The 22,778-nt window shown below is 61.5% G+C and overlaps 3 protein-coding genes across 3 annotated transcripts in view; 1 reads left to right on the top strand and 2 right to left on the bottom strand.

Moving 5' to 3' along the window:
• Nucleotides 1-546: 546 nt before the first annotated feature.
• On the top strand, nt 547-4,557 carry CALML6 (calmodulin like 6). The gene is given in 3 exon segments (XM_028484303.2): nt 547-3,246; nt 3,249-3,696; nt 4,050-4,557. Coding segments are annotated over 3 exon segments (1,008 nt in total). The 5' UTR covers nt 547-2,876; the 3' UTR covers nt 4,240-4,557.
• Nucleotides 4,558-4,646: 89 nt separating this feature from the next.
• On the bottom strand, nt 4,647-6,634 carry TMEM52 (transmembrane protein 52). Its single transcript, XM_028487991.2, has 5 exons — nt 6,540-6,634; nt 6,410-6,453; nt 6,252-6,293; nt 5,438-5,616; nt 4,647-5,328 (listed from the first exon to the last, which is right to left on the bottom strand). The coding sequence occupies exons 1-5, from the start codon at nt 6,603-6,605 to the stop codon at nt 5,150-5,152; spliced, it is 510 nt and encodes a 169-aa protein (XP_028343792.1). The 5' UTR covers nt 6,606-6,634; the 3' UTR covers nt 4,647-5,149.
• A 2,581-nt stretch (nt 6,635-9,215) lies between these two features.
• Nucleotides 9,216-22,778, bottom strand: part of CFAP74 (cilia and flagella associated protein 74) — a 60,385-nt gene continuing 46,822 nt past the window's right edge. Inside the window, exons 23-37 of the mRNA XM_024125640.1 lie at nt 22,203-22,336; nt 15,724-16,000; nt 14,546-14,644; nt 13,609-13,748; nt 12,825-12,959; nt 12,559-12,668; nt 12,375-12,430; nt 12,146-12,265; nt 11,724-11,879; nt 10,902-11,028; nt 10,621-10,775; nt 10,230-10,366; nt 9,861-10,017; nt 9,514-9,648; nt 9,216-9,317 (exon numbers count right to left, since the gene is read on the bottom strand). Coding sequence (XP_023981408.1) covers nt 9,216-9,317; nt 9,514-9,648; nt 9,861-10,017; nt 10,230-10,366; nt 10,621-10,775; nt 10,902-11,028; nt 11,724-11,879; nt 12,146-12,265; nt 12,375-12,430; nt 12,559-12,668; nt 12,825-12,959; nt 13,609-13,748; nt 14,546-14,644; nt 15,724-16,000; nt 22,203-22,336 — 2,040 coding nt within the window. The remainder of the gene's footprint in view (nt 9,318-9,513; nt 9,649-9,860; nt 10,018-10,229; nt 10,367-10,620; nt 10,776-10,901; nt 11,029-11,723; nt 11,880-12,145; nt 12,266-12,374; nt 12,431-12,558; nt 12,669-12,824; nt 12,960-13,608; nt 13,749-14,545; nt 14,645-15,723; nt 16,001-22,202; nt 22,337-22,778) is intronic.

Here is a 22,778-nt window from a genome sequence, read left to right as displayed (position 1 = left end):
GTCCCGTCCAGATCCGCCCGGAGAACACACCGTGTGCCCTGCAGTGGGGTAGGGCGGCCCTGGGGGCCTGTGCACAGACGCCCAGGTGCTGGGAGCACACTGCTCTGGCCTTCCTGGGTCCCCGCCCTTGGTCACCCTCTGACCTGATTAGGGCTCTGCAGAGAAATAGACCAATGGGAGAGAGGGGGAGGGAGGGAGACTGACTTATTTTAAGGAACCGGCTCATGTGGTTGTGGCTTGTCCAGCAGCTGGAGACCCAGGGAGGAGCTGAGGCTGCAGCTCAGGGCCAGAGGTTGTGGACACAGCAGCATTCCTTCTTCCTGGCGGCCTCAGGCTTTTCTCTGAAGGCCTTCCACTCTTCGGATGAGACCCACCCACATTACCAGGGTCATCTGCTTTACTCAGATCTACAGCTTTCCACGTTAATCACATGGAAAAAACCCTTCATGACCCCCACGTTCACTGCAGCATTATTCACAGTAGCCAAGAGGTGGAAGCAGCCTAAATGTCCATAGATGGACGGATAAACAAAATGTGGTCTATTCAGCCAATTAAATATTATTCAATCTTAAGAAAGAAATCCTGACACCTGCTAAAACATGGATGCACCTAGAGGACACGATGCTGAGTGAAATAAGCCAGACACAAAGGGACAAATACCGTCTGACGCCACTCGGACGAGGTCCCTAGGGGAGTCAAATCCGCAGACAGAAAAGCAGGCAGGTGGGTGTCGGGCTGGGGAGTGAGTGTTTAATGGGGACAGAGTTTCAGTCTGAGAAGAAGGAAAGTTCTGGAGATCTACTGCCTAACAAGGCCCGTATCGTTTACGCTACTGAACTGCACACTTAAAAATGGTTAAGATGGTTAATTTTATGTTATGTGCTTTGTACCACAAACAATACAAAAAAGAACAAACGAAAAGACTGTGGTTCATAGCAGATGTTCAGTATATGTTAGTTCCCTTTTCTGAGTAATATTTTATGCTAATTTCACCACTGTAATCAATACATATATGAAAAAACACACCTTCACAGCAACACCTAGACTAATGTTTGGGCAAACACCTGGGCTTGTAGCCTGGCCAACAGGGTGCAAAACTGACCCTCACGCCCTCCTCCTCTGCGGGCCCTTGCCCTCCCCGCACCCCCTGCCCCGCTGCCGTCGTGCGGCAGCCCCCACCAGCCTTCTTCTTCTCCAGCTGTGTGGTCCAGGCGTATAGATGCGAATAGTTTCCTTGAAATGGTCTGGGGAGTTTTGAGGGAAGGGGTGGGAAAGTCTTTTCTCACCGTCGCAAAGCCTGAAGCCACGACCCGGAGCAGCCAGGACAAAGGTAGGGCACCCAGAGCCGGCTTCTTCTTCCATCCTGGCCCGGGGTCACTGGCCCGGTGCCCGCTGGAGCCATTTTGTCCCCGTCAGCACAAATCTTGCGGCCTCAGCAGCTGTCCTGGGCCTCAGCAGGAAATGTCCCTGTGGCTTCCATATTCTGGCAGGCAGAGGGCCAGCCAGGCCGCTGGGGTACAGGGCATACCTCGCCTGTTCAGATTCACCAGGTGGTCACAGGGCCGAGGCGGGTGTGTGTGGGCGAGCGCGACTCTGGGGGCCATGCACGGGGGTGAAGGGAACTCGTGGGGGCCTGTCTGTGACTATCGCTGGGGGCAGGAGCTGGAGGGGGGATGGAAGGAGCCCCCTCAGCCCCAGCTTGTAATCACAGACCTCCGAGTGCCGTGGCCAGGCCAGCAGGTCACTGCCCGGACAGGAGCGCAGGAACCTGGGCCCGGTGTTGGGAGCCGGAGCCGCTGCCCCAGGTCGGGGTGGCGGTGGGTGTGTGTGTCCGAGGGCTGAGCACACATAGGCGGGGGTGTGTGTGCTGCTGTGGCGTCTTCTTACTAAACAGTCAGGCCACGGGGCTCCCTCAGGAGCCAGCTTTGCTCTTCCGGGCGGAAGGGGGTCAGGTTTCCCTGAGAATAGCCCCTGACCGCCCCAAGGACACCTGGCTTGGCCTCCCCATGGCCAGTCCGGCCACCTGGTCCCGTCAGCTCCGCCACCTCTCGCCCCTCGCTCGTGGCCAGCTGTCTTCTCTGTGGACCCCCAGCCCCTTCTGCACAGGGTGGCCAGAGGGGGACCCCAGTGCATTTGTTTATTGAACCTGTCTTTAGAGGGTGTCTGCAAAGTGCTGGCACCATGCTGGGCCCTGGGTCCTTGGGGATGTGAGGGCGACACCTGTCCAGGGAGGGCCGTCAACAAGAACCCTCACCAAGAAGTGATGACAGCCCGTGGGGCTTCCGCCGCACAGCGGAGGGAAGGGGCTCACTGGGGAGAAGGGAGCATCCCCTCTCCTGCCCCGGCCCACGACGTCCACCCTTGCCGTGGCCCAGGGGGGCCTTGGCTGGGACCCAGGGTCAGCGAGGGAGCTCTGGGGTGAGGGGCTGCTCAGGCCAGGAAGGGCCACGTGGGGAAGGGCCAACCTGTCCCAAAATAGGGCTGACAGGATCTCCTGGCCATAAACGGCTCTTGGAATCTGGACCCCAGGGACCCCGGGCAGCTGGGCCCGCTAAAACTCAGCCGCCCCCTCGGCCCCTTGTACTCGGCCCACAGCAGCTCCAGCGCCACCGTGCAGCGTCCCCTCAGCCGGCCACAGACATGGTAAGGCTGCTCCCGGCGCCTGGCAGAGCCCCCGGTGGGCTGGGCTGGGCCGTCCAGCGGGAGCTGGGGGCAGTGCCTGGGGGAGAGAGGAGACGGGCAGGCCTCTACGCACACGGGGCTCAGGCTGGGGCCGTGACCAAAGGTGGGAGGGTCTCTGGGGACGTGAGGAAGACGTCCAGTGAGGCTGGGCGGAGAGCGCGGAGTGGGGCGCCCGAGGCCGGGCCCTGCCAGCCATGGGCGCCGCCCTTGCTCTGGGGGCCAGGCCGGAGCAGCCTTTTCGGAAGGCGGCCGGGGCGGTGGCAGGCGGGGTGGCCGGCGCTGGACCACCCCTCCGGGACGCCAGAACAGGCTGGGGCCCTCACCCTGGCCCCCGGTCAGGCTCCTCCCCACGCTGGTCCACGGTGTCCCTCCCCTGGCCTCACTGGCTGTCCAGCGCTGCCCTACTGCACTCTCACATGGCTGGCCTGCCCCTGCCTCGAGCGCCGTCCCCTCTGAGTGGCCTCGCGGGGCCCTGCTCTCCCCTCGAGACCCCTCCCCGTGCCGCCTGGCCTCAAGCCTGCTCTGGGCTGGGGCCGCCAGCCTCCCCCGGCCTGAGGGGTGGAGGGGCCCCGGCGAGCCTGGGCCCGTGTCCCCACAGACGGAGCGCCTGACGGCGGAACAGGTCAAGGAGTACGAGGGCGTCTTTGAGATGTTTGATGAGGAGGGCAACGGGGCGGTGAAGACGGACGAGCTGGAGCGGCTCATGAGTCTGCTGGGCATCAACCCCACCAAGAGCGAGCTGGCCTCCATGGCCAAGGACGTGGACCGAGACAGTGAGGCCGGCCGGGGCAGCGGGGGCGCGTCGCCGGGGTGTGAGTGCGGGGGGGCTCGCCACCCTCACTCGGGCACCCGCCGCTTGCTCCCTGCAGGGAGAGGGTTCTTCAACTGCGACAGCTTCCTGGCGCTGATGGGGGTGTCCTGGGAGAAGGCCCAGAACCAGGAGACCGAGCTCAGGGCGGCCTTCCGCATCTTCGACAAGGAGGGCAAGGGCTACATCGACTGGGACACGCTCAAGCAGGGCCCGGGGCCGCGGGGGGGGCGGGAGGAGGGCCCGCTGGCTGCCCCGGCCGGGGCAGCGGGGGCGCGTCGCCGGGGTGTGAGTGCGGGGGGGCTCGCCACCCTCACTCGGGCACCCGCCGCTTGCTCCCTGCAGGGAGAGGGTTCTTCAACTGCGACAGCTTCCTGGCGCTGATGGGGGTGTCCTGGGAGAAGGCCCAGAACCAGGAGACCGAGCTCAGGGCGGCCTTCCGCATCTTCGACAAGGAGGGCAAGGGCTACATCGACTGGGACACGCTCAAGCAGGGCCCGGGGCCGCGGGGGGGCGGGAGGAGGGCCCGCTGGCTGCCGCTCGGCGCAGGCTCCCACAGGTACGTGCTCATGAATGCGGGCGAGCCCCTCAGCGAGCTGGAGGCCGAGCAGATGATGAAGGAAGCCGGCAAGGACGGGGACGGGACCATCGACTACGAGGGTGAGCGGGGGGTGGGCCCCGGGAGCCCGGCGGCCGGGTCAGGCCAGGCTGCTGACTTGTCCCTCGGCTCTCAGAGTTCGTGGCCGTGATGACTGGGGAGTCCTTCAAGCTGGTCCAGTAGGAGCAGCCACTGCGGCCATGGGAGGCCCGCTGCCTGCTGCCATCAGCCTGCTGCCCACCCTGTCATCCGCCCCACGCCAGCTCCGTGGCCAATAAACGCTCCAGCCAGACTCGTGTGTGCTTCACTGTCCCCAGGCTGGAAAAAGGGGCTGCAAAGCTGCGGGTCTGGAGAAGGGAGAGGGTTCTCCTGAGCTGCCCATCACAGTTGGGCCATCACTTCTGTGGGACACCTGACACTGCCTACAGCCCGGCTCTGGGCTGCGGACAGCAGCCGGAAGGCCAGGCTGGGCATAGCTTGAGGACCACGTACTCACACTGCCTGCCCGCCCTGGGAGGCAGCTGCCCGAGGGCCCCTCCCGGAGCTCTTTCCTCCATATGGAGATCACTGAGATAGAAACTTTATTCTCCCTCCAAAAAGCTGTAGACATCACAGCAGGCCCCGAGCCCTGAGGCTTAGGTCTGTGGGTCCTCATCTGGGTTGAGGGCCTGCTGGGCCTGGGCCCCCAGGAGCCAGGGCTGAACGTAGCAGCGTGTGTGTGTGTGTGTGTGTGTGTGAGCGTGTGTGTGTGTGTGTGTGTGTGGCCAACACAGGGCCGGCTGGCTCAGATGCCCAGCGTTACATAGCAACGAGGCCAGGGCTGCAGCAATGTGCCGGACGGCTGGCCTTCCCGGGGGGGAAGGATGGTGAGGGTGGGCTGGGGTGCCCTTGCACAGTCCCCTATGAGCACAGAGTGGCTGGTGGCATCGGGAGGCTCGGGAGAGCTTTCCTGCCCCCTCCGGGGGGCACCAGGGCTACAGCCAGGGGTGTTGGGCATTGCGGCCCCACTCCTGGGGCCCTGGAGGGATCTCTAGGCATGAGGCCTCAGGGAGGGGGCTGGGCTACTGGGACGGGGGTGGCTCTTCCTGTCTGGTTTTAGCCATCTTGACGGCCTCATCGTAGGAGGGCGGCAGCTCAGGGGCATACAGGCTGTAGGCGGGAGGGGTCACAGAGTCGAGGTCCAGCTCCCCAAAGGGCAGGGGCAGCCGCATGCCCAGCGGGTACTGCACAGAGCTGTAGGCTGCAGGGAACCGGAATGGGTTTGTGGGGATGCGTGGGTCTGGCCCTCACCAGTCCCCTGCTGCCCCTTCAGGCAGGTGGGCCGCCCGGTGAGGTCTGCCGGCACTCACATGACACAGTGCTGTGCATGGGGCTGTCGCTGTCCGCGGGGATGGCTGTCAGGTCGCAAGGCTCAGGTGCTGACGGCAGGTGTGGCTGGGCGTGCGCCCGCTTCCGGAGACAGCAGAACCGGACGCAGCTGGCCGTGACCCCACACAGCAGCAGCAGGAGGACAGCAAGCAGGATAAGCCTGGGCGGGAGGGCAAGTCCTGCCGCTGGCCTGACCCCCGGCCGCTGGCGCCTGCTCCCTGGGGGCAGTCCCAGCTCAGCTGCCCAAGACAGGCAATGGATGGGATGAAAGACAACCAGGGACTCTCTCTCCAGGCCGGAGACCTCCTCCTGGCCAGGGCTGGGCCTGAGGGGCTGGCCCGGCCTGGCCGCCTGCTGCTGGCCTGCCCTGGCTGTCTCTCCAGGGCTGGCCACAACTGGCCTTGGGCTTACTCCCAGGACACACTGTCCCAGACCGACTGCACAGTCCTGTGCCCAGACCAATGACCATGTTCACAGCGGCCTCCCACAGGGGCGGGGAGCGAGGGCGCGGGAGGTGGGCAAGTAGGCTGCAACGGAAGTCCTGCCAAGGGCCCCGGGGGTGTCCCGCGCCATGGGGAACTCAGGCAGGACCCACGCAGGAGGCCGCCCCTGGTGCTGGGGGAGGCTGGGGTCGGCATGCCAGGCTCTGAGGGCCCCAGCGCCTTCCCGCCAGCGGCGCAGGAGGGGCACAGTGCTGGCGACTCCTCGGCCGTGCAGCCGGGGGGGTGGGGGTCTGGTGGGCCTGGCCCGGGGGAGAACCGTCGCATCCGGCTGCGCGCCGCGCCCTCCACTTACCCCACGTGCCACAGGCTGTTCCAGCGGGCCTGGGGCGGGCACCTGCGGGGACGGGGGCACCTGGAGCAGGCGAGGCAGGGCCCGGCCGACCGCCCCGCCCGAGCCTCCCCCAGGGTGGGGCCAGGCCCCAGCTCCCTCCCTCCCCCCCCACCGCTTACTGATCCGAGGGGTCGCAGCTGCCTTCCGCGAAGCCCAGCGCCACCTGTGGGGACAGGGGTGAGCCCGGGCCAGGGCGCGCCGAGCGCAGACCCGCCCCGCGGTGCACGAGCCGAGCGCCCCGCGACCCACCTGCGGCAGCGGCAGGAGCGGCGGCAGCAGCAGGAGCCCGCGGTCACCTAGGGTGCCAGCGAACATGCTCAGCGCCGACGGGAAGCGCGAGCCTACTAGCCTCGAGGTCTTATGGAGGCCCCGCCCCTAGGCCCCTCCCAGCGCAAACCCCGCCCCCCGAGACCGCGTCCATGGGAGGGCTCGCCCTGTAGCCTCGCCCACGTGCCTCGCTCCTACCCTCCGCCCAAGGTTTAGCCGCGCCCCTTAGCGGCCCCGCCCCCGCAGGCTCTGGGCAGACCCTAGATTCCGCTCCAGGGCCCCGCCCACGCAAGCCCCGCCCACACGCCCCACCTCTTGGCCTTCCCGTCAGGTCCGTCTTCTCTGTGTTTCCTCAGCCTAGGATCGCGGGGTGGGGGGCGGTCTCGCCCCGTTGGCTTCTTGCAGTCGGGCTTGGGGTGGACGGGGGCGCACCCTGAACAGCTGTGGCCCAGTCTGCACAGGGTGTGGCCTCGGAGGGTGGCGGCCAGGACACACGTGGCCACGCCTCGCACACACCCCGGTGCTCAAGGTAAGGGTTGCAGCAGTCAAGACGCTGGGGCGTTCCTAGCGCGCTGTTCAACTACATTTAGTGTGCACGCTCGCTGCGGGCGCTCGTTGCCCTCTGCCTTCCGCTCCGCCATCCGGCGTTCAGGCTAAGGGAGGTGGTCAGCACGGCAAGGTGCAGGGTGGTGTGCCTTGTCTGCGGAGGGTGGGAGGAGAAGCTACCCTGCCGTGCTTTTCTTCATTGCACTCAGGACGTACTCCACAAGCATCTCCCCACTGTAGGGGAAGTGACTGAAGCTCCTTGAGGTCAGGGCCTCCTTGGCTTGGCTCTCTCATGCCTGGATCTGCCGGGCACCTGCTCCATGATCTCTGTTCTGCCTCTGTCCTGCAGCTGTCCAGCACCTCCAGGCTGTACCATGGCCCCCAGGGCCCCTCCTGCCCACCCTGCTCCAGCCAGGCTGGCTGAGCTTGGCTCCTGGCCGCCCTCTTCCTCCATTCTGCTTTGGAGGCCCGGCTCAGGAGTGGGAGGGAGGAGGATGGGCACTGGTCCAGCCAGCAGGCAGAAGTGCAGGCAGGGCCTTGGGCAGTGAGTACCAGGGCCCGCTGGTTCTAAACTCTGAGAGCCAGGCCAGGGTTTAGAGGAGAGTGGCCTGCCCCTCCCACGGGCCAGCCTGAGGGGGAGGCAGGGGTAGTGCTCTGCAGGGAGGACCTCCTTCTGGGGCCTGGCCTGGGCTGCAGGACTCTGGCTTCTCTTCTCACCTGGTGAGAAAGCAGCCCCTGTGAGGGCTAGGAAAGGACCTGGGTCTGCCCATCAGACTGAAGTCCTGCAAAATGCTGCTCTGTGGCCACCATCACTGGCTCAAGGTTAGGGAGATGGCAGACTTCCAGGCAGCAAGGGCACCGAGGAAGTGGGGTGAGGGCTCCAGGCTGGCGTCCTGAAGTCTGTGCCCAGGAAATTCCCCGGATGCACCTTGCCCTCCACTCCTGCCAGGGAAGGCTGTGAGTGCTCGCCTGGGGGCAGGCACAGGGGTGGCGTGGGCAGGCTGGGCTGTACACAGGGCCCCGCCTGGGTGGGCTCTGTGGGGACAGTGTATAACCTGCCACTCTCCAGAAGGCAGGGGCTGGGTGCAGGCACTATTCTGAGCTCCCAACAGGGTCTCATGGGCTGGGAGTTGGGGGCTTCTCCCTTGAAGAGCTGGTCAGGACCCAGAAGGCTGAGCCCGGACTCACTTCAGAAAAGTGGAAAACCAAACTCATGGGCTGGGTGTCCCCCAGACCCTGGCTGGGCTGTGAGGGAGGACACAGTGAGGGCGTGTCCCCGACACTTGCTCGCTCTTTGCTTGGGGGCATCAGGGACCCTGGAACTTGGGAGGAGCAGGGAGGCCTAAGGGGCCACCAGGGCTTTGGAGCCTGCCGCCCCCCTCCCTCCCCGCCGGCGTCTCTGGGTGTGGGCCGGTCTGGACTCCAGCCCAGCAGGCCGCCCCCCTCCCCACCGCTGCGCCCAGCTGTTCCCCCAGGGCTCAGGATGCTCCCCCCAGTCTTCCAGGCCGAGTTCACTGTTTTATGGGCTGACTTGTGAGTGAGGGTGGGAAGCAGGGGCGGCCCTCCCCCCCGGGACTCTGTCCCCGTCTCTCCTTCACGGCTCACCGTGGGGCTCACCGCGGGGCCCACCGCACGGCTCACCGCGGGGCCCACCGCGGGGCTCACCGCACGGCTCACCGCGGGGCTCACCGCGGCCCACACAGCAGGCCTGGATGCACAGGTTCACACAGGGTTTATTGGCAGGTCGGCGGGCGCAGCTCTTCCCCCCACGAGGACCTTGAAAGGCTGGGCGGGCGCTGGTGGGGCTGGGGCTCCGAGGGGCTCAGGCTGGGAGCAGGCTGTGGTCAGGACTGGCCTCGTTGCCGGTTCTGAGTGTGGGGCTGGGACAGGAGCTCTTGGCCCCGGAACTCACTGGATACAGGGCAGCAGAAGGCGGCCGTGCCTGTGGAGCTGGGGCCATGGGGCCATGCGGGGGGCCACCCTTTTGAAGCTGCCCAGCAGGGATGTCCAGGTCCCAGGCCCCTGGGTGGCTCTGCTGGGTCCACAGACCGGGGGAGGGCTTCGAATGTGGCAGGAAGATCCGAGGGGGCTCGTGGAGAGACTCCTGTGGCCTCAGGGGCTGGTCACCACCTGCGCTACAAAGAGGACCTTGTAGGTCTCCTTCACGTCCCCCCTGAGCTGCAGCAGGGCTGACACCATGAGTGGGTGGTCCGGCTGGAAGGGGAGAGGCGGGGAAGGAGGGGGACCCTCAGTCAGCTGGCACAGCGGACAGATGTTTTCTGGCCGCGGCGCTGCCCACCTCACCCGCCCCGGGCGCCCCCGCAGTCCCCTCCCTGGGTGGGGACAGGGCTGTCATCCTGCCCAGCCTGTGGCTTTCGCAGGCTCCCTGGCCGCCGCCCAAGGCACCTACATCAAAGTCGATGGGTGGCATCCAGGAGATGCTGATGGTCTTGGTCTGGCCGCGCTCCACGAAGCCCTTGGAGGGCTCGATGGTGAAGCCCTTGTGCTGCAGGGACGCGATGCTGTCCAGGCTGAACTCGACAGTCTGCAGGCATTGGTGCTGTCAGCAGGTGGGCGGGCACAGCTCCCGGGAGGCAGCAGGACTGGGCATGAGGGAGCCCAGCACCTGCCCTCTCAGCCCTGACCAGCAGGCTGCCCACCCCACACCTACTGGGGGGCGAGGCCAGGCGGGGCCCGGGTTGCCCAGGCAGTGGTGGATGCGGAGGTGCCAGGCAGGCAGGGAAGTGCTGTGGTCACCTTCTTTGGGGACAGCTGGGTGGTCCGGATGCAGCCCACCTGCAGTTCTCGGGTGGCAGGTGGGGCCGGCGTGTCCGTGTCCAGCTGGACATAGGCCAGGGTTACCAGGATGGGCTTCAGCTCTGCAGCTTCTGGAGAGGGAGGGCCTGGCTGGGGGCTCAGGGCAGGGGGGCTACCACCAAGGGAGTGCGGGAGCTGGGTCAGGCAAGGACAGTGGGCGGGGCGGGGCAAGGACAGCCGGCTTTGGGGGATGGGCCAGCAATGGGGGCCCTACATGCAGGCCCCCAGGGCCAAGGGTGCGGTCAGAGCAGGACTGGCCCTCCTACTGCAGCCCCCGCCCCTACTGGCGCTCCCAGCACTTCGGAGGGCTCACCCCGTCTGCGCTCGGGGTCGAAGGCAGGGATCACGGTCAGGGACTCCACAGGCACGTCCAGGGGGTCTCCGCCCTCCACAAACATCATGTGCTCGCGGGCCGAGCCCTTCAGGAGGATCTGGTGGGAGATTTTCTGGGGGCAGGAGCACAGCAGACTCGGTCCGCGACCCTGCGAATGGGGCTCCGGGAGTGGGCAGTGCTGGGGTGCAGGCCTGTGGGACCCGGGACTCTGGTCTCTCCACCTCATGACCCCCGACCTGACGCAGAGCCCCCAGGCAGCAGGCCTCCAACGTGGGGCCGTTCGGGGGACGGCGAGGGCCTCAGACACGCGGACGCGGGCGGGTTGGGCCGGGAGCAGGGGTCCAGGCTGGGCTCCTGGAGCCGCACCTTTTCGAAGAGCACGACCTGAAGCCGGTCAGAGAAGTACAGGCTCTCGTGGTCCGGGCTGAAGGTCACGGTGAAGTCCTGCGCCCTGCCCGGCTCCATGACGCCCTCCACCGGGACCACGCTGAACACGCTCTGGCCGCTGTAGTTCTGCGTGCCTGGGGGCAGGGCGGCCTGGCAGGTCCGGCTCCCCCTGCAGCGCCCAGCGCCCCCCAACCCCGCACCCCCACGCCCCGCACAGTCCCCCGCCAGCAGCGGTCACCCCCCCGGCCGGCCAAGCTCACCCACGACTTCCGTCCTCTGGGCCGGGGAGGCCAGGAACCGCGGCAGCCGGTGCTGGTCTCCGCTCCTGGTGGAGAGGCTGTCCAACTGCACGGAGAACTTGATGGGCAGCGGGGAATGGTTTTGCAGCTGCAAGGAGCAGGGCTCAGTCACTGGTCCAGCTGGACTGGCCAACCGACGGACAGGCTGCTGCGACCAGGTCTCAGCTCCCTCCGTTGCCCCTGGGCCACACCCTGGGCCGTGAGGCTCAGGCTGGCCTTCGGCCGAACCAGCATCCCTGCCCAGGTTCTTCTCTGCCCTCATCCTCTTCCCCTGAGAGCACCCCATCCCCCCATAAAACATTTCCTGGAATCCCTGGCCTGGGCTCTGCTGTCAGGACCTGGACTAAACCGGGCAAGGAAGCAGATGTCGTGTGGGTGGCTGCATCCTAAGGTTGACACGTCCCTCAGACACTGGGGGGGCAGCAAGAGCCAGCTGTGCCTTCCTGCCCGGGTCGGGGAGCCCACACGGCCCCTCCCCTGAGCTGTGCCTGAGCTGAGCTCCCCCCATCCCAGGTGGGGCAGCCCACGCAAAGGCCCTGAGGCAGGAGGACGGGAGCAGCGAGGAGGCCCGGGCAGCAGAGAGACCGGGGAGGTTGGGGAGGAGGGTGTGTGTCCTCAGCTTCTGCTGCGAGAGAGGGCCGTGGAGGTGACCGCTGCTGGGGGTGGGGTGGGAGCGGCCTGCACCCACACTGGCTCCCTGATCAAGGCAGGGCTGACCCCCTCCTGGGGCACGACCCCTCCCAGGAGGCGGGGCAGGCGCCGGGTCCCCACCACACGCTTTACCTTGAAGCCCGCGGAGGTGGATTCTCCGGCGATTGTGTAGCCCATGTTGAGGACGCCTCCTTCAATGGAGCACGTGGTCACGGACGCCACGCCTATGCCCACGAGGGCCAGGGAGAGCGTGCCTCTCTTGGTGATGACCTCCAGCATTTCCTGGGCCTGTGGAGACCACGTCCCTTAGCGTGGAGCAGACACGTGTCAGAGGCAGGTGTAGGAGCTCCGTCTTGGAGCAGCTGGGTCAGGGCGTGCGGGACCTAAGACGGCTTGGAGCTCCCTGGCCTCCTCCTCCTCCTTCCAGCAAGAGGCCAGGGCCCGGGAGGACCAGCGGCTCCCCGGGCCTGGGCACATGGCGGGTGTGCAGAGTGGAGAATGGGGCCGTGGAGCCCCAAGGCTGCAGCCCGGCTCAGGGTGGGCCTAGGACTCACCAGGACGCTCTCACGGGGGGAGAAGGACAGCTCCAGGACCTGGGTCTCTCCAGACGCCAGCTTGCTGATGGGGTTCAGCAGGACAAAGGGGCCATTGGGGTTCAGCACGGAGTACTCCAGCTGATGGCCCAGTGTCAAGGATGGGTGACAAGTACGGGGCCGCAGCCCTTCACCAGACACCCCTGGCCCCCTGCAGCAGGCTGCCTGGGCCGGGTATGGACAAGGATACGTCGAGATCCTCGCGGGAGATGTTCTGGATGGAGACCTTCTTTATGCCGCGTTGTCCTGAAACGGGGGAGTCAGGTCACTGCCCAGGCCTGGGGGTGGGGCATGGGAGCCCAGGCGGTGACGGGGTGCCTGGGTCCCTATGGGTGGGGGATGGTCGTGGGGGGCTGGGCCCGATCAGGACACACCTACAGCGATGTCGCCAAAGTCAGTGACGGTCTTGCCTTTGTCGGACGTCACCACGATGGATGGTGCTACGGCCGGACACCACAGCTCCAGGTACACGGTGTTGTGGGGACTGCGGGTGGCGGGCAGCTGCTGAGGGCGGAGTGGGCGCCGCATGCCCCGCCCTCTCAGCCTGACCCCATGCTGGCCCCGCCCAGATCTGGGGGGTTGCAGAGCGGGGACAGTGACTTCCTGGCCACCACGCCCCACCCGGCCCAGAGCACCGCACCTGAAGCTCAGGGGTTCCGCCCCCTTCCTGTCTTTGGTGTCACCACTGGCAACAGCACAGGGGACCACAAACTTGTCCAACTTCCCCTGGAAAGTTCTGGTCAGGGTGGCCTGCGCAGCCTGGTACTCCTGGGAGCTGCAGTGGAACCAGCAAGGTGCTCTCACACCCCTCTCCCTAGGCTGCCCCCAGCGGCCCAAGAGGCCCCGCGCTGCCCTCCATGGAGGGGTCCATAAGGCCAGGCCTGCTCCCCAGGGCCCTGGGCCAGAGGGTGTGGGGTGGCAGCCTTGGGGGGCCACGCTGTGGCCCAGGCTGTGGCTGTCCCAGTTTTGTCTGACCAGCTGGTTTTCTCACCCCTTCCCTGGTTGCTGTGGCGGCTTCCCCCCTCCCCCAGGGTCCGGTCAGGCACCTAACCAGAGAGCCATGTTCCTGGAGCCACAGGCAAGGGTCCAGGGCTGGCAAGTGGCTCAAGCCCACTGGAGTTCTCTGGAGCTCGTTTGGCAGCTGGCGAGGCTGGGGTCGCTGAGCTGGAACACGGGAGTCAGGGGCTCAGCATCTCCCCAGCCCCTGGCCTGAGGTTGTTCACAAGGACCCTGGGCCCCAGGGCCGCAGGGGAAGGGGGTGCGCAGGTGCCCAGAAAGGCAGAGCCTGAGGGGACTCAAGGCAGCTCCCGGTTCCAACTGTACCTGAAGCCAGCCCCACCCGGGCCTTGCAGTCACAAGGCTCAAAACAGCTCTGCTCCAGGTGGGGGAAGTCTCTGTGGGGGGCAGCCTTCTTTCGGGCCCACCTGGGTGTGAGGTCCTCTTTCTGCAGCTCCGGGGGCTGGGAGGCAGAGGCCTGGAACAGCCGGTCTCGGTTCTGCAGCCGCAGTATGGAGAAGGACTGTCTCCGCTGGTCCTTCCTCTGGGTGGCCGTGTCCTTTTGGGACTGCAAGGTGGGAGGCCAACTGTGGGGCTGCCCCGGGGACTCTGCTCCCAGCAGACCTCCCAGGGCAGGAACCCAGGGGCCCAAACTCCAAGCGGCTCCCTGGGGGAGACCGTCGGCAGGTGCGGAGACCCCAGTGTCTGTCTTTACCGTCGGGGAGACCGAGGCCCGGGGCGGGGCAGGGCGGAGGGCTGGCCGAACTGGGGGTCCCGGTCCCTGCCCCCAGCTTCACTGCCCTGCCGGCAGGCTGCAGGCCCTTCCCCTCCTCCTGTGCTTGCTATGACAGCACGGATGCTCAAGATCAGGACCCAGAGGCCGCGGGGAGTCGCGGGGCTCTCTGCGTCCCCAAGGCAGCAGCAGGCAGGCCCTGGGCTGCGCCCGCCCAGCTCTGTTGGACGCCCTTTCCCGGCAGGAGCCCGGCGGTGGCTGCCTCTCCAGGCCTGAACTTGCTAGGATTCACAGGCCCCTTTGAGGTTTATCCGTTCCCCTCCACTGTAAGGGCAAGCCCCCGGCTAACCAGTGCAGAGGGGCCCGGCCCACCCTCCCGGGACCGCCGTCTGGGGATCCACCTCGCCTAGTGATGCTTTCAAGAGGGGAGGGAGGAGCTTGCCAAGAAAAAGTGTTAACCTCTTGAAACAGTTCCACACACACAAGGCTCCAGAAAAGTCTGCCCAGGGCTCCTGACCCCCCGGCCCCCCAGCCTCAAGGCCGGTGGGCTTTGCTCCCAAGCCTTTGCGCAGCGGCCTGGTGCACAGTGGGGAGCACCCCGTCCCCCAGGCTCCCCCCGCGCCGCCATGTACCGATTTGGCCTCAGCTTCTTTGGTCAGGGCCCGTAAGGCTTCCTGGTGGATCAGCTCGCTGGGCAGCACGGGCCGGAAGGCCACCCGGACCAGGCACCTCTGTGAGGAGAGAGGCCGGAGGGCAGAGGGGCCCCTGTGGGTGGCCCCCAGCGCCCCGCTGCCGCCGCCGCCGGGACCCCCCTGGTCACGCTCTTGGACATCCTGGGGTGATACCCCATCTCTTCTTTGGGGTCTCAGCTTAGACGAGCCCTTCTGGAAGGTCCTTCCTGACCTCTGCTCCCGGAAGCTGGGGTGGCTGCAGACATGCTCTCACCAAGCCCCTCTCACCAGGCGGGGGTGGGGGGGTCCTGTGATGGACCAGCCCACTGCCCACGGGGCACGAGTGAGAGGGGACGTTTGTGTTCAGCCACTGACACCTGGGGGTGAGTCCCTGCACCCTCACCTGTCCCCCTTTCTGAAGCACGTCCACCTTGCAGTCCACCCCCTGGGACGGCCCCGGGTCCCAAAGGGGGTTCACTCACCACGGCCTGCCCCGTGCTCAGTGCAGCAAGGGAGCAGGAGTGGGTAGCGGCTGCAGTAACCCCCTTGGAGAGGAGAACCCTGACTGAAGCTGAATTTGCTCAGTTTAATAAAATGCATTTCAATAATCACTTACTGAAACACTGCCAGGTCCAGGACCTGCATGTGCCCCTCCCCACTGAGTCCCCTTACAGTGGCTGTCACCCCTGACTCTTGAAGGTAAGGAATTCAGCTCAGAGAGGCTGTGATGGCCCCAGGGAGTCTCTGCCTCCAGGCCCGGGCTCCTTCTGCTTTGTCAGCAAAAGCAGTGGTGGGGAAACCTTTCGCCAACCAGTGGACAGGCACCCTGTGCTCCTGGTGACCAGGTGCTGCGTGGCCTCTGTGCCCATCTGCTGTGAGATCCAAGGGCTGCACACCCTCCCTCAGCCTGAGCTGCTGGAGCCTCCAACCAGGGGCCTGTGGGGTCGGCTGCCCGTGGGTGCCCCACCTCTGGGGCCAAGTTGGGCTGGGCAGAGGGCACCGTGGCCTGCTTGGGTCTGATAAGCATCCAGGTTGATCTCCATGTCTGCTGTCTGGCTGAATCGCTGCGGTCCAGGGAGAGTAGAGACCGGCCCCCTGGGCTGGCCCCGCCCCAGCCCACCCGTGGGGCCCACACCCACCTTTCCTGGCCACACGGTGCCCACCGAGGGTGAGATGGTGATGGGGGAGCCTGGGGGCAGCAGGAACTCGAAAGATGTGGGCCCCACGGAGGATGCGTCCTCCAAGCCGATGCGGGGCACCGAGGGCGTCGGCGAGTTCATGCTCAGGCGGGAGTTGGTGACGTACAGGGTGGCCACCGACGTGTCGTACAAGGAGGTGGCCGCAAACTTGACCTGGTAGTGGGACAGCTCCAGGGGCGGGTGGACACCCACAGCCCGGCACGTCACCTTGAAGCACCTGGAAGTGACAGCGTGGGCAGCTCAGCTCAAAATTTTAGTAAATTTTGAAAATACTTTGTGCCCCTGTGCACATTTTAATTAGATAGTTAAAATTTTAATCACAAGTTTAAACAGTTGCAAAAGAGGTAATTTCTGGCTTATTTCCTTAATTATTCACTGACATTAAAATAATAAAACTGATAGGGGACTTGCCTGGTGGTCCAGTGGTTAAGACTCTGCACTCCCAATGCAGGGGGCCTGGGTTTGATCCCTGGTCAGGGAACTAGATCCCACATGTTGCAACTAAAGATCCTGCATGCCGCAACTAAGACCCGGCACAGCCAAATAAATAAATATTTTAAAAAACCTGATAAATTACTCTTTAAATATAAACATGGGAATCTATATACCATAGTGAATTGATTCTTTTTTTTTTTTTTTTTGGCTGCGTTGGGTATTCGTTGCTGCGTGTGGCTTTCTCTACTTTCGGCTAGTGGGGGCTACTCTTCGTTGCGGTGCGCAGGCTTCTCATCGCGGTGGCTTCTCTTGTTGCGGAGCAAGGGCTCTAGGCGTGCAGGCTTCAGTAGTTGTGGCTCGTGGGCTCTAGAGCAGGCTCAGTAGTTGTGGTGCATGGGCTTAGTTACTCCGCGGCATGTGGGATCTTCCCGGACCAGGGCTCGAACCCGTATCCCCTGCATTGGCCGGCGGATTCCCAACCACTGCGCCACCAGGGAAACCCCGTGAATTGATTCTTCCACCATCCGGTTTAAAAAAAAAAGAACAGATATTTGGTATTTTAACCAGTGGAAAATTTACATTCCATGTTTCTTTGAACTCCTATTCCCACTGCACTCGTGCCATTGGATTTTATCCTAGTTACATATGCTTTAATGCTTTATGAGGTGATGTCGACGGCCCTGTCATACTTGTCCGTAACAAAAATGTGTTCATAGGTTGAAATATTTCAATGTATATTTTTGTGTCCTGTGAGTACAGGCTCTAAATGTTAAAAAAATTCCTTCTGGGTGGAGATGTCATTGAGGTTATTGTTAGAAATTAATTAGTTGAAAAAGCACAAATGTATGGAATGTGATAATCATTACATATAAAAAGTAAGAGCTGCTTGGAGTCACTTCAGGAAGGTGATGGAGCTGTTTCCCGGCTGGCTCAAGGGCCTGTGAGGGACGCGGCCTGTGGCCTTGCTCTGTTGACCTGGGAACCGGGGGTGGGGGGCCCACCCAAGACCCCTCCAGACCCTTCCTTTCCATTCTTGTGACCATGCGTCTTCCGATGTCCCTCTGAGGAGCCCCCCGCGGCTCTCTCAGGTCCTGCTCCACTTTGCTGCAGGGAAAGACCGTCAGGTCCCGTCACCCAGGCCCAGGCAGATGCTGTGACCTGCAGGTAGCAGGTTCACCCAGGACACCCAGTGCCACGTTTGCTGAGAAAATGCTTTTATCTCCGTGCACACTATACATGTTTCTCTCCCCCTCAAAAACCACCGAGGTGAGATGAGCCCATGAGCGTGTGGGGAATGTTCTCCTGACCTCAGAGGCAGATGTGCAACGTGCCTGGCCTCCCTGCCTAGCTGCGTGCGAGCCTCCAGCTTCTTTTATCTGGTCACACAGGCAGCTGGTGCCCGTCACAGGGGCCAGGACCAGGGGACAATCAGCCCTGCTCTGGGGGTGTGCCTGACCTCTGGAATGTCATCACCATCACCATCACCACCATCATCACCATCATCATCATCACCATCATCATCATCATCACCATCATCATCATCACCATCATCATCATCATCACCACCATCATCATCACCATCATCACCATCATCACCATCACCATCACCACCATCACCATCATCACCACCATCATCACCATCCCCATCATCACCACCATCATCACCATCATCACCATCACCATCATCACCACCATCACCACCATCATCATCACCATCATCACCATCCTCACCATCATCATCACCACCATCATCATCATCACCACCATCACCACCATCATCACCATCATCATCACCATCATCACCATCATCACCATCATCATCATCACCACCATCACCATCACCATCATCATCATCATCACCACCATCACCATCATCATCACCATCATCATCATCACCACCATCACCACCATCATCACCATCACCACCATTACCATCATCACCATCACCACCATTACCATCAATCCCCATCATCACTGTCATCACCATCACCATCATCATCATCACCATCACCACCATCATCGTCACCATCCCCATCATCACTGTCATCACCATCACCATCATCATCATCACCATCACCACCATCATCGTCACCATCCCCATCATCACTGTCATCACCATCACCATCATCATCATCACCATCACCACCATCATCGTCACCATCCCCATCATCACTGTCATCACCATCACCATCATCATCATCACCATCACCACCATCATCGTCACCATCCCCATCATCACTGTCATCACCATCACCATCATCATCATCACCATCACCACCATCATCGTCACCATCCCCATCATCACTGTCATCACCATCACCATCATCATCATCACCATCACCACCATCATCGTCACCATCCCCATCATCACTGTCATCACCATCACCATCATCATCATCACCATCACCACCATCATCGTCACCATCCCCATCATCACTGTCATCACCATCACCATCATCATCATCACCATCACCACCATCATCGTCACCATCCCCATCATCACTGTCATCACCATCACCATCATCATCATCACCATCACCACCATCATCGTCACCATCCCCATCATCACTGTCATCACCATCACCATCATCATCATCACCATCACCACCATCATCGTCACCATCCCCATCATCACTGTCATCACCATCACCATCATCATCATCACCATCACCACCATCATCGTCACCATCCCCATCATCACTGTCATCACCATCACCATCATCATCATCACCATCACCACCATCATCGTCACCATCCCCATCATCACTGTCATCACCATCACCATCATCATCATCACCATCACCACCATCATCGTCACCATCCCCATCATCACTGTCATCACCATCACCATCATCATCATCACCATCACCACCATCATCGTCACCATCCCCATCATCACTGTCATCACCATCACCATCATCATCATCACCATCACCACCATCATCGTCACCATCCCCATCATCACTGTCATCACCATCACCATCATCATCATCACCATCACCACCATCATCGTCACCATCCCCATCATCACTGTCATCACCATCACCATCATCATCATCACCATCACCACCATCATCGTCACCATTATCATCATCATCACTGTCATCACCATCATCCTTATCAACATCACCATCATCACCACCTCCATCTCCATCATCATCATCATCATCACCATCAGCAGCAGCAGCAGCAGCAGCAGCACTGGGCTGAGGGCAGCAAGATTTCCCATCTTGTTCTGTTCTCTGGAAGATTTGTGTAAAATTGGCATCATTTTTTCTTTAAATGTTTGGAAGAACTCATCAGTGAAGCCATCTGCATCTTTCACTTTGGGAAGCTTTTAAGCTTTAAAAAAATTTTTTGCATTTAAAAATATATTTATTGGGCCCCACAGGGCGCCTGGGCTTGATCGGAAGCTCGGGACTCCCTCTCCACGCCAGCCTCCTTCAGGAGAGCGGAGGGTGGGAGGATATCTCTGAGTCCAGATCGCCACGGACTCCCCGCCACAGGGCTGTGCCTGATCACACCCAGCCCACCGACTCGGCTGCGGAACTCCGAGGCTGCGGTGGAGAACGGGGGGGAGGCTGACCTAGCAGCTGCCGAGGCTTCTTTTGCCTCGAGGACACCCTCTCTTCTCTTGCCCGCGCCGGCCTGGACTTCCACTCCGAGAAAACACTAAATATTGGAGGATCAGAAAGAAGGCATACGGAAGTCGCGACGCACCCGTCAGCACCTACGAGACTGGAAACTCTTGGGTCCCCAGCAGCTTTATCAGATAAATTAGGAAGGCTACCTCACTAACAGATACAGAAATCTCAAGGTATTTTTGGGAACTTGAAAATGGAGGAATTCACCTAGATCTGATCAGATGCCCCATGACCTAAAACCAGGGCATTATACATAGTGGAAAAGACATAATTTAAAGGACTATCTCCAAACTGGATAGAAGGACCCTTATCAGATTACAACAAGTCTACATGAAGATAATGATGATGCAAAGATTCCAGCCATTTCTCAGAACAGATCCTGCCAAAACAACAACAGAAGTCACCCTGGGGCCCTTAATTAGACAGGGCGAGAGCTCCATGACCCCAACTAAGTAGGGTCTACGAGCCCCTTGCCAGCCTGAAGAAGCTACAGAAGACAGGCCATCATCCCTCATCCTCCCAATAAAGATTTCTTGGGGTTCACGTCTCTCGGGGCGGTGGGGGGGGGATTTGAAATAGGAGATAGATGGGCCCCTGGGCCGGACAGCTGGTGTTTGTCAAGTGGAGCAAAACTGAAGTTTTGTCCTCAGCCAGACAAGAACGACGCCCGTTTCCCTTCCTCCATTGATATGGAGGGAATGAACTAGCAGTGGGGAATTAGTTTGCAGCAAAAATAGAAATGAAGTTTTCCCTCTCCTGAGAACAAGGAAAATAAAGGGAGCGGTGAACAGGCCAGAGAAGAAACATAAACTGGCCTGAAAAAGTTAATCACTCCTAGTTTTCTTTTCTTTTTTTTTTTTTTTTAACTGTTACTAATCTGTAGTGTCTGTAACTAGATTTGTACTTCACAAAGCTAACCTATTACTCTTTAACACTATGTGAATTACATCCTGCACTCCCTTGTAGCAAATCACTCCTTGCAGCATTTGCATTTCAGAAAAAAAGTCGCAGGCCAATAACCCAGAGACAAAAAGACCCAATTACGGGGCTGCCTGATGCCAGCTGTGACTGTTTTGCGAAGGAGGGGGGACACTGTTCTTGAGGCGCTAGCCTGCTGTATCTTCCCTTCTGCCTGGCAGAAAAATAAAGCCTTCCTAGGGAAAAAAAAAAAAAAAAAATATATATATATATATATATACATATATATTTATCACCCACTTTTGTTTCCTTTTCTGTCATGTTTAAAAAATTTTTTTGCCTAAACATTTATTTATTTATTTATCTATCTATCTCCTCTGGGCTCCGCACGCACTGCTTTAATTCCTGAGGCCTCACAGTTCGAGCTTTCCTAGCCTCCCCAAGACGGCTCCTGGCTGAGTTTTTGGCAGTTTCAATTTTATACGTAGATAGTTCTTGAAGAAACACTAAATGCACCTTCGATCAGCAAACATCTGTGGAGCTTCTACCATAGGTCAGAGCCTGTCCTGAGTACTGAGGTTATCTCACAATCCCCTCTCTTCCTGGGGTTTGTTTTCCAGAGGCTGAGAGAGTTGTGAACAAACCCAGAAGGGCCCCAGCCCGCGGACGGGGCACTAAGTCCAGGGGGGGCGGGCAGCGGGGCGCAGCAGGGCGGCAGAGCCTGGCGCCTGGTTTCTTCCACGGGTTTCAACTCTGCCCTTTGCTCCCAAAGATCACCGCCGTGAACCCCTTCCTGCTTTCCCTCAGGTGCGTCAGATCCTGGGCCCACCTGTCCCGCCATGGCCACATGCCCGGCTGGAGGAGGTCGCCAGCCCGACCCTACCCAGGGCTGCCCAGGCCCCCAGCCAGGACCAGACAGCAGCAGCCAGGGCTGGAACGTGGGTGGGGACTGGAGGGGATGGAAGGGGAGGGGCAGGAGGGCTGGTTCCCCGGGGGCGGGATGCCACCACATTCCTCACCAGAGGCTGATGATCCCAAGTAGCAGCAAGAGCCGGCCCTTGGGCCAGACCCCCTCCACGTCCAGTCCATTTCTCCCTCCCCAGCACCTTCTCAGCCCCAGTTCTCAGAGTAGACACGGAGGCCAGGGAGGTCCAGAGACTGGCCCATCACGGTGCATGAGGGCAAGCGGGGCTCGTGCCCAGGGGATGCTCTGCACACTCGCACACGCCCACAGGTCCGCTCACACATGTGCACAGCACACACGCCTGCAAGGCAGCCTGGATCCCAGGCGTACGGACCTGGGTCTCAGCTTCCTGAGGCTGGCACTGTTGCCCAGCCCTGTGGTCAGCCTGGACGGCCAGGGGCGGCTCCTCCCAAGCTGGCTGCCAGGGCCCTCCGTGCGCCCCCTCCTGCCAAGCTCACCGGTTAATCTCTGACTTGCAGACGAGCTCAAAGTTGTACTCCTTGGCCTTGGTGGGCTGAAAGATTACATCGAGTTGCAGAGTTTCCAGCGGCAGGATTGTCCCGAACCCATCATTGGGCTGGATGTCCACAAACTGGCAAACGGAAGACCATGGATGCCAAGGCGAAAACTCAGTGACCCGCTGGGGAGGGCCGCGGGGAGCCGGCATGGACGTGCGTGTGGCCGCGGCGTGGCAGTGTGTGGGCGCGTGTGAATGTGTGTGTGGCTACGTGTATGTAAGATGTACGTAAGTGTGTCACGTGGGTGTGAGCCCCTGTGTATGTGTGCAGATGAGTGTGAGAGGGTGGTGTGCGTGCATCTGCCCGCATGTGAGCACTTGTGTGTATGTGAGTGTGTATATGTGTGAGTGTGCATCTGCATGCATGTGACCACGTGTGGATATGAGTGTGTGTGGATGTGTCTGCGTGCATATGTACACATGTGTGAGTGTCCGTGTGTGTGACTGCGTCCGCATATATGTGAGTGGGCAGCGGGGTCCTCGGTGGCGTGGCCCCGGAGGAGTGAGGACAGCCAGG

This window comes from Physeter macrocephalus, chromosome 3 (assembly GCF_002837175.3).
Source record: "Physeter macrocephalus isolate SW-GA chromosome 3, ASM283717v5, whole genome shotgun sequence".
In the NCBI taxonomy this organism is placed as follows: domain Eukaryota; kingdom Metazoa; phylum Chordata; class Mammalia; order Artiodactyla; family Physeteridae; genus Physeter; species Physeter macrocephalus.
The sequence above is the reverse complement of the archived record's forward strand: the minus strand, read 5'-3'. Positions and strand labels throughout refer to the sequence as shown.